Source organism: Ptychodera flava, chromosome 19 (assembly GCF_041260155.1).
Source record: "Ptychodera flava strain L36383 chromosome 19, AS_Pfla_20210202, whole genome shotgun sequence".
NCBI classification, from domain to species: domain Eukaryota; kingdom Metazoa; phylum Hemichordata; class Enteropneusta; family Ptychoderidae; genus Ptychodera; species Ptychodera flava.
The window spans coordinates 26,141,880-26,153,108 of NC_091946.1; the positions used below are offsets into that span (position 1 = coordinate 26,141,880).

The 11,229-nt window shown below is 40.8% G+C and overlaps 1 protein-coding gene across 1 annotated transcript; it reads right to left on the reverse strand.

Annotated features, from left to right (window-relative positions):
- Positions 1 to 855: 855 nt before the first annotated feature.
- Positions 856 to 2,481, reverse strand: LOC139118112 (histamine H2 receptor-like). The gene has a single exon (XM_070681406.1). It carries the CDS (start codon positions 2,479 to 2,481, stop codon positions 856 to 858), a length of 1,626 nt encoding a protein of 541 aa, XP_070537507.1.
- Positions 2,482 to 11,229: the final 8,748 nt, after the last annotated feature.

Here is an 11,229-nt window from a genome sequence, read left to right on the forward strand (position 1 = left end):
CGAGAAAGCTGAAAAACTGGAAGGGTACATTCTACTCATTTGTAAACAAAGAATCAACATTTGACGGCTTTAACGTAGTCACAAGATGAATTTTTTACAAAAATTGTTTTGGACCCGGAAACTTTTATAAAAAGGACGGAAAATGTCTCGATTTTGTTTGTCTCATTTGTTGTTTGATATTAAGCTTCCAGTTTGATATTTGCTATTTTATGTAAAAAAAATTCGTGTTAAAGTAAGACAATGGTTTCCCTATCTCTGAATGAGCATAGATTTCAGGGATACATGATGGTTAAAACCTTGTCCATTTGTATAGTGTAGTATTTATTAAATCCTGTATCGGCTCAGGAATGTTATATATGCTATATGATTTATAGAGACGTCAAAATATAAATTGGATATACATTACGCTTTACGTTTCACTGAGATTGCATTTTTTCAAGGTTAAAGAGAACAACCCGTAAAAATCACGGTATTTCGTTTTGTCTCTTGGCGACAGATGGAATTCCTTCCACCTGAAAGTCTTGCAATACAAATCTTGAGGAATTTAATAACGTTTGAGCACATTCCGTTGAGCAACCGCAACGTCTATAGACTAGGTCGAAATATCTTCACTGGGCATTCATAGGGTTTTCTGTCGTGTACTGACAATGTCATCTGTGATTTACGAACCCTCTTCCTGCCCATTAAACCTCAATAAAAGCTGTTTACTCATTACGGAATTTTGCTCGTATCTTGTAAAACAAACGCAGGTACGTTTAAACTAGCAACTTCATAAGCAAGGCTTCATAAAGAAGACCATTACACAAGAATGAGATTTATGGGCGGGGCTACTCCATAAAACACTGTGGGCTTCTCTCAATCTGTTGGTTTATGATGACTGCTCGTGGCACTGCTGAATTGCGTCTCCAGCTTTCTCATTTCCCTCTCGAGCTCACGAAATCTCTTCGACTTCACTCGTGTGCCGTTATTTTTAGCCTTCCGCATGCTGTCCCTCCGCAGGTTCGATTCTGATGAAATCCAAGCGCTTCGCGAGCGCCTGCTCGGCTCACCTTCCTCCTTACTGTGGGTCGGCAACAGAATCTCCGATAGCTGCTTTTTCAGCACGCGTTCCTTTCTGTTTTCCCGCCTTCGCTTGCATAGTTCGGAGGGACCGGGGCTCGATTCACTTGCCGAGGAACGCGTGAAGGTGGCCAAGAGGCTCTCCGTCGGGGTGTGTCTACTGACTACTTGACTGAATTGGCCAAATATGTCAGAGTTCAAAGAGTTTTCCTCTGGTATGTTATTGGCAATGTTGTTCTGCTGCGGTGGTGTGCTGTTCACGGCGTTTGCGTTTTGCTTCTTGGCCAGCGTCAGTCTCTCGGTCGAGTTCTTCCCGCAGGCGATTTGTTTCAAACGTCGGCGGAAATTCGTGTTTATGTAGCTGTATATTCCGGCGTTGACGAGCGAATTGAAGTAAATCATCCACGAGAAGACACGGATTAATATCACGTCAGACGGCAGCAGGGTGTTTGGGTCAAATCCTATGATCGTAAAAGTCGTCATCAACAGGTGGTAGGGGGTGACGAGGAAAATGAGAACAGTAACGATCAGTAATATGGCTCTAGTGAGACGCTTTTCAAGTGAGATGTTCGTCGGAGGTCGACTAGAGGGAACCTGTAAGGTGGGTTCCAGGTTTTTGGCATCGTTATTTTGAGTCAGGTTGAAATTTTGGCCGGAAATGGCGAACACTTGTGGGCCAGGAGATGGCGGAGAAATATGTCGGCTCTTGGGGTCGTTCACTTGCCAGTCTGCAATGCGTCTCGAGCGTATGCGAGCTGTCCGAAAAATCTTCAAATTTGTGAATAAAATGATTGTCAGGGGTAGTGAAAAGTTGATGATGAACAATACGATAGGCATGGGCTTGCTTCGTCCGTCACCGAGATCAAGAAAACAAGCTCGCAAAGCACTGCTGTATCGATACCCTGTCCTCGACGCGAAGGGGATCGCGGCACACAGTAATCCGTAAGACCATGCGAATATAACCATGTAGACGGCGCGACGTGGTTTCACCATGGACTTGTATTTGATGGGTTGTAAAACACAGATATAGCGATCGATGCTGATGATGACTATGTTCGACAGCGTCGTTGTGAACAGAGCTACTGACAAGTATCCGTGGAAACCGCAAAATATATCTCCCGAATCTCCCATGTGCGCCAACATCATCACTAGATTGGACGGTAGCAGGAAGGCTCCTATGCACAAATCAGAAACCGCTAGACTAAGGGCGAAGTAAGGCGCGACAACGCGCTTAGCCTTCGAAATCTGGACTTTTATAAGTGCCACGACTGTCAAGATATTTGCAGCAATTATCAAGGGCATACTTATTCCTAGAGCGCAGGCAAACACTATCCCACCAGCGTCCAGCTGGCTAGGTAGACCGTCGAGTGCACTGTCGTTCCAAACGTCAGTAAGATTATTCTTCGGTCGTACAGTTTCCATGATACTTCCACACAAATACGGAACACCGGTTCCAAGCGAGCAGTCGCATCGACAACGCCGTAAACAAAACACAACCTTTTCCGAGCATGAACGCCGTCACATCTGAGGAGCTCAGGCAACGAACCAGCGTGCGAGAGTAACACTACATGGCAGCTCATTCATATTTGATGAGCTGGATGAGCAACGGCTCCGTGACGACAGCAATCCTTATCCGTGAACAGCTAATAGCCCGAGGCTCAAATCATTACAACCATTACAGTCGGCGATCCATCCTGATGAAATGAGCGCTGCTGTACGATATTTGCTTTGATTTATAGCAAAACACGCAGGGGTTGCTTTCCAGACTTCATCTGGATAGAGCTAAACGCATTCATGTCATTAATTCATAATTCGTCTATCAACGTGGTGGAAGAAGCCGGTCGATCACATGTCTTATCGTAGGAAACGGGTAATACTCTTGTGCCTTAGACGGGTCAAAAGCCTCAATTTCCTGTCTTGGGAAATTAGTATCAAAATTCACGTCTGATTTTGAATGACGGAAATAAGAAACTATGCAGTTGCTGAATGCAAGTATGTACAACCGAACTTAATTGCGTTTTTCGGTTGAGACAGGTACACGGATACAGTTCGTGTCTATTGTACTTTTAACCATGCACAAATCTGACGGTACATGTATATACTCACTTTGTGTGAACGGTTGGTTAGTGCAATTTATACTTAATGGCCACTAATGCAAACATTTTATGATATTATATTACCCTTTCTGGTTAATGGTCACAAATGTGAACATTTTATGATAATTATATAAGGTAGCTGTCTCATGCATGGGCCCAAGCATAGCCTGTGTGTCACTCAGGATCACTGTCCAAGTCTGGCAGTTTTGTTAATTTGTTTCGTGTGGTATAAGTGCTTCACTGACATACACACTGTAATATATAAGATCTTCAGTACACACTCATGCCGTACACCTACGTGCACTGTTCGTCCTCGGTAAAGTACAATGCAGGCTATCTGTTCTGCTTATCAATTATCCCGAGGCAGGATTAAACTCCACCGCTCTCTATTAGTCGATGCTCCCATCAGTATTTCATCAACCTAAGTGTCTGTAGAGTGTCATATGGGAGGAAGCATTGCCCTACGCGGCAACGTCCTTCGCCTAACTCAATGTGATATTTTACAATCATTCTGACAATATATTCCATGGACGTGGCCTTTGATCGATATTCCGTGAGTTAATAGCATGATCATTAGAAATTTTGGCGACAGGAGATAATGGTATTTAATAGGTAATAGGGAGAATATTTTGGCGATTCAAGCATAATGTAATTCAAAGAGATCACGACGGTGGGCCAGGGCCTGTGCTTCGTCGGCACGAAACATCTGGCTCTTAAGTTAGCTCTCAGCCATTTAATGTGAATTACTTGTTCTCATTATGTAATTGACGTACATTACTTGTACATTATATTACTTATCAAAAGTCAAAAGCCGTGAAGGACATTTTGTCGATTCGTTGTCGTGCTTCAAAAATTGAGGATTATATAAAACCACACTATTAAACGAAAACACGCACTGCTTGATACGTAATGCTCCGCGGTAGACTGTATTTATATCAAATCTCCGCTGATGTGCTGTGGCTCGAAAGGTTACGTCTGATTGGTAGATTGTCAATACTATGCAGCTTATAGGCTGTTCCGAAATAATTACTTGACGATGGTGAATTAAAGCTAACCAAGGCTTCTGAGGCGCTACACATTGGCCTTCAATCTGGACGTCAGTTCTCTTGTTATTTACTGACAACAGTGCAATTCGGTTTTCATTCCTAACGCGGTAACATTGCATATTCACGTCGACAAAACTTGTAATGTGGAGTAATGAGGTAAAGCACAGGCCTCTATCTATGGACTGACCCGCTTCGGCTGTTTTCAAGTAACTTGAGAGATTCACAGAACCGCCGACCAACCACGATCCTTTGCAGCGCAAAACTTCAAAAGGGCATTTCACAGAACACCGACACGGTACTCTCACTCACATTGTATGCCTCTAAGTTGATATCCCTCGTCTTCCCCTATTATATTCTCATTTCGTTTGAGCGAGCCGAAAATAATCTTAAAATTTATCAATTTTTAATATCAACGATTCATTTTGCTCAGTGGTTTTTTTTCTTCTGTAATTTAGGACAGTTTATCGATCTCTACTACCGTGTATGTCATATTTAGAGGTTATTACCCAATATCGCCAGTACCTGTGTCGTATCAGCATGAGTGTCATTTGTGCTGCGTCAGACACGACACGAAGTCGAATGTCTGACGCAGCACAAATGACACGGATGCTGATACGACACAAGGAACAGGCGATATTGGGTAAATAACCGATTTATCATATATCCATGCCCATAATTTTACTAATAGTACGAAAAAACTTAAATTTTGAGGCTTTACTTTATTACGCCTAGCGCATAGATATCTGATTATTTATGTGAACAGGCTTCATTCATAAAGTATACGACGAAGTCAACATCACGCGCGATATCGCTGCAAGTCCTTCATATCTCAATGAACCCCAAGAAGAAAGACACCGGGATTCAAAAATCGTCATACAGGAGGAACCTTTTAAGGTGCATTAGGCCTATACTATAACAATTGTAACCGATCAAAAAGTGTCCTCTGCTTTGAATCTATCCTGATTTCGATCGCGCTCGATCGTCGTACGGCACGGAGCTCGCGCGGAGAGGGGCCGCCATTTTGTTTGTTTACTCTGAGTTGCCATGTCAACAGTCGTCGCGCGCGCGACATCGCTGACATCGCTGTCACGCCACGAGCTCACTACCTGTTTGGGCGTAGACCGTGCACAGTGCCAGCGCCGTGCGAACGGCAGAATGTTTGCTAGAGCTTGACCAAAAAAATACGAGAACTTTAACAGGAAAACCATGAGAAAAAATTACAAGACTCAACATGTTATTTACGTACTTGGCAACCAGAAATACTCGTGTTCCTCGAAGCCCTTCAAATTTTTACATAGGCGACATCGCTTCGCAGGCGGTAAGCGGCAGCCATTTTGTTTGTTTACGTTGTTTACCAACAAACTGCTGATGTAGTTCGGAAATACTCCAAAAGTGATGACGTTTGTCGTGCATATTTTGACGTTTACCATGAAATATCACGGCTGATATTTTACGGTGAACGTCACTAGGATGAAGCAATAAGAGCATGGGTATATGATAAGAAGTGTTATTGTTTACGGGATAATGTCTTAGGATGTTAAGGTTCTGGAAAAACCCACTGTTAAAAATGTTGCATCATTTCAGCTTAAAGTTACATGATGCCACCGCTATGCAAACGGTCCTATCTATAACTTACAACGCCATACAAATATATAGACTTTCATGATAAGTCGAAGACCCGGCCCCCGGTGTTTTACCACTCTTTACAGAGAAAACCATGCAGAAATCAACATGTGCAAATTTGCAAAACAAAAATATTTAGAAAAAAAAATCACGAGCAGGATATGTACCTTCAAAGCCTTGCACAAATGCACCTATTTAAGATGGCCATAACAAACTTTTGTCTTTCTTTCGCATTTTTGAGTTTTACCATGTGGTGATTATCACCTCAATTTCGCGCTTCATAAAAACGCGATAGCGTCACCCTGCCTTTAAATAAGTGCCCTCAGACCCTGAACACCATACAGCATCTTGTAACAACATGCGAAAAATGTTTCTACAGTCATCGTTTGGCTTCGGCAAATGATCCCATCAAGGATGGCCATGACTTATTTGTAGGAGTAAAGGTTCGTGTATGTTTATGTAAGTTTTGCCGCCCGGTGATCATTACAGTTCTCGTCTCAAATGTATGCGTTATAAAACACAGTAAAATAACCCCATAAGGAATGAATACTTTCTGCATATTATCAAAAGCAGTGTGTCTCTTTAACAGAAGAATAGTTCTCCAGGCGTTCATTGCCTTTGAAAAATGCTCCCATCAAGGATGGCCATGACTGATTTGTGTTGGGTTTTATTTGTATATTTTGTGTGTGGGTTTTTTGCTTCGTGATTACCACAGTTCAACTTAACTAATACATGTCATTTAACTAATACATGTCATTAAACCAAGTTAAAATAACATAACAAGAATATATTTCCCCTGCACACAAATATTTTCTTCCTAAAAGTCATTTTCTCGATAGATTTTTTCTCGCACTGCAGATATTTTTTCACAGCAATCTCTTTCTCTGTACACGACTGCTTGACTCTTAATCTTGACTATTCTCAACACACGTCACAAACTGATGGTTACGTATCATAAATTTGCCCTTACACAGCCAGACTTGATTGTATTTGAACCTTCCTATGTCGGTATTATGAAGTGTAACTGATAGAGTAGAGTTAACGACTCAGATTGATATTCAAAATCGCATTTGTAATAATTTTTATTGTAACTTTTGAAAATAAGCCTTCATGAAAGCGTATAAGTAGTTTAAATTTGAATGCGGCTTTTTATTTTATTTACATAGGGTCGCAAAACGGTGCATGGGTGACTTTGTCTGCTGTCTGCACCAGTGGACGCGATCATCTGTCGGTGAAACATAAAAACGGGGAACTTACAAACATTATTCTGCAGGGCGAGTGAGTATGGTGTCCCATCCATGATAAAATTATTACTTCCTATTTTATTATTCTGAATTCAATTTTACAACTCAACGTTCTATTTCGAATTCAAATTTCCAACTCAACATCTACTTTGACTTTCTGTACTACTGTTCTATATTCAGTTTTACATCTCGATAATCTGTGTCTCTTTCATCGTCACTTCATCATTTCAGTTTCACAATGCAACATTATATTTCGCAGTTCAACGTTATTACACTCCATTTTATTCTTCTGAATTTCATTTTACAAGTTAACATGAGAAATTCCCATTTCGCTTCTCGAGATATTTATGTTCCACTTTTCATGAAGGTTGAACCCGATGACTGCATATTCGCTCAAGAAGGATCCAATCTTGGTGAATTGGGATTTTGCAGAATTAAAATTCCTCGTGTTAGTGAAATTGAATTCAGAAAAAGACTGTAAAAAGAGATATAGAAAGTCGTGTTGTGAGTATTGAATACAGAATAGTAATACAGATAGTCGAGGGAAATGTGGATTCGTAACAGAATAGCAAAATAGAAAGCGGTAATTTTTGATTGGACACCACAGAGTGAGAGCTTTAAAGTTCTTGTCTACTCCAGGGCGCCATATGAAAGACGCGTCTGTTTTGTTTCCGTACAGGTGGCACTCTCCTTACGGCGATAACGAGACACACACACACATTCAAGAAGTCACAGCGGAAGGTCTCTACTCGAAAGAAGCATCATGTACATGCGACGAATGTCTCTGCGCAGCATAAACGTCACTAGGTTTCGTTTGCAGCTTTACCGATAAATGCGGCGTACGCACAATTCATAATCCGGGGAAGTGTACATTATCTGCAGGGCGTGTATGGAGTGACATGGCATTTTATGCTGAATTGAATAAACTATCAACAATCAATGAAACAGATAAACGTTTAGATGTCAAATTCACCCCTATGTACTTAAGGTAGTATGCACCTCGAAAGTGAAAGACTTAAACTTTTGCTCAAACATTCCTCAAACATTATTGCAACCATTCTATTTCAAAATCAAGAATAAAAATCGGGGGTCACCATGCAAATTTTGGAACTAGAGAAACAAATTACGCGAGATTTACCGATATTTGAAACTCTATGGAGAAAAAATAAAATTCTCGATTTTCGAAAAACTAAGCCGGTGAAAAGTTTTCTTTTGCCAAGAGTTTTAAAATGAACCCCCATAAGTGGTAGATCAGAAAAGAATTGAAAAAGTTTGAGAGTCCGAATATCTGTCCCCGAGGTGCGTTCTACCTTAAGTTTGAAGAACATAGAACTGAAATTATACTAGATGCTTCTTAGGGCACGAATACTGAAGCCTTACATATCAATGGCCAGTACATGTATATGCTCTGTTTCCTATTCGCCGCGGGCAAGTGGAGTCGAAAAGACAGTCTCAGCGGGTCTTTTCTGTTCTCTGCAAAATATATGTATCTGCCTAATAGGTATCCCTTGTGACTGCATATTGTCGCATTAATGCAAGTACCTGGTTTAAACTCCTTGTTTGTTCTGGGATGCAAACACCGACTGTGGCGTATTGCACTGCAGTAATGCAATAATAAGGACAGCGGACGTTTCCCATTATTGTCTATGATCCATACTACCCAAGTATGGAAGTTATACTCGGGGTTTCCCAATCTTCTCTGAGGTAGCATTTTTGTTCCCGCCTCAGTTAGTATTCGCTTATTTTCCCAGTTGGGTGTCGTCCTTGCGTCGTCTGTTGCGCAGTAGGCCTGTCACATCTAGGTGATGAACTGTAAAATGATAACCAAGACTTTCTTAATGTTCGGCAGGTTTCTCAGCCAATCAGTCATCTACATCAAATTACGCGCAGACCTCGGTGCTCGAGGAAATGTGAAGTCCCCGCGGTTGCCATGGCGACGTGTACACACGCGTTCGAGTGATGGCAAGCAATTTCCTCTCGGCATTCAACCTGGGCAGGTCACAAATTCTCCTGATTTTTTTTTTTGAGTAAAAGTCACTGTTACAGAGACTTGGTTGACGAAGTGGATTAAATGTTTTCATAGCCATGCCAAGCGACAACTACTAGTTTATACATTACGTGTCGAAATCAACGATAGACGACGCAGTTTCCAGTCACGTACTAATCTCGAACCTCGTGCAAATAAGACAGGTTCATCTTATCAGCCAGCGAGTCATATTTCGAAATTGCTTTCAGACGTCGTCGAGGTGTTATTATTCAAATGTTTTGTTCAGTATAAAGCCACGCGTAGGCAGTCAGGCTCACTAGCGCCCGGCGCAGCATGTTTATTTCGTGGAGGTTTTACAAAAAGGGGAAGATCATAGGAAAGGACATTCATAATTATCAGACACTATAGTGTCTGTCAACATCTGCCCGTATTATGCCTCACAAGCCAATCAGTCTGTGTGATGTTACATATTCAGTCGGATGTAAACTTTCATTTTGTCCCTTTTTATAGGCAGAAATCCAAAATTTGTGAGTTCAGCTAAAACTCAGTGGCACACTGAAAGGTGTACATGCGGTGCGTTTGTCTTGTGGGATGTTTTCCAAGAATAGTTCGTCAAACGTTTCACGTTTTCCAAGGTCATCGTTCAGCGCGCGCGCGGTTTCCTTGGCGCTTTAATGATTCTACAACGTCTCTATGGCAACATCGCCCAAGGGTAGTCATAACAAATGAAAAAACCTCGGAGTCGATCAGAGCTCAGAAATTACCTGGTGAAATCCTTGTCCAGATTGCAATATTTTCATGACCTCTCGCGCACAAAAATGTATAATCTGTGAGGTTAGCCAACTGATTAAAAATAAATTCACGCGGAATAAAGTAATAAAATCAACGGATAAATTTCGCTTCAGTTGATCACAGCAGTGTGTAGATATTTCCGTCCATGTGTTTTTTGATGCAATTATGTCAGCTCCGACGCGTCTCACATCTTCAACTACTAGCGTGTGGTCTATTCAAAATAATTAACTCAAAATGTTAGCTACCATGGGAACCAATAACGCTAAATATAAAACCTGTTGGAATATATACATACATACATATATATATATACATATATATATATATATATATATATATATATATATATATATATATATATATATATATATATATATATATATAAATATGAGGAGAACACATCAAGTATGTTTGATACCTATTATTCGCGTTTCACGCATACACGCGATCGTCAGATAGGTAGATCATATATATATATATATATATATATATATATATATATATATATATATATATATATATATACACTTGTGTACGTGCGTGTGTGTATGTATGTAAGACTATGTGTGTGTGTATGTATGTATGTATGTAACCAGTACCTCAGAAATACCTCTTAGTTGACAGTACAGCATATAGGTGTTCAAACTTCAATATGTGCAGGCTACTTCATATTTATGTCGACATCGACAAGTAACAAGAGTCAAAGTTACTTTTTGCACAGTACCTGCATGACGGTTCATCAATGGCTGTGTTTATAAGCAGAATCTATGGTAGCAGTGAATGTGTCCCGCTCAGGCCCTTTTGTTTGGTGAATTTTAGCCCCCGTGACAATCACGATGGCATAATTTATAATGTGTGGACTCCACACACATACACATATTGCGATGCAATGTGTGCGTGAGTCTATCTGGTTGTCAGTCTGTCTGTCTGTCTGTCTGTCTGTCTGTTTGCCGGTCTTTCTTTGAATAAAATCGACAATTGCCGAATGGATAGACCCAACTATGGTACGCGGATGCACTTTTGGAATAATTAGAAGTAATCCGTTTTAGTGTGAGTATGACCTGCAAGTTAATACTTAGTTTATTGCCAATTTTTCATCAAAAGTGGGTATTGCTTGAACATGCTGCATAGCGCCACCTGTGGTGAATGTTGGTGATGTCGCCTTCTGAGAGCGATGTATCACATTTAACGATCGTAAACATGTACAACGCTATGGTTGTTTTCATTTATCATATTCAAACATCATACCAATTGAATGAAGTGAGAGCCCAGCACTATGAAATAAATTGACAGGAGGTCTAAAGAATGCAAAATCGCCTGGGGGATAGAGACTTTGTAGTCTAATTCATAGTTTTCGTCATATCAAGCCAGAATTAAACCTT

Excerpts from the sequence above, each read along its gene's own strand:
- LOC139118112 (XM_070681406.1), bottom strand. The coding sequence starts at position 2,481 with ATGGAAACTGTACGACCGAAGAATAATCTTACTGACGTTTGGAACGAC.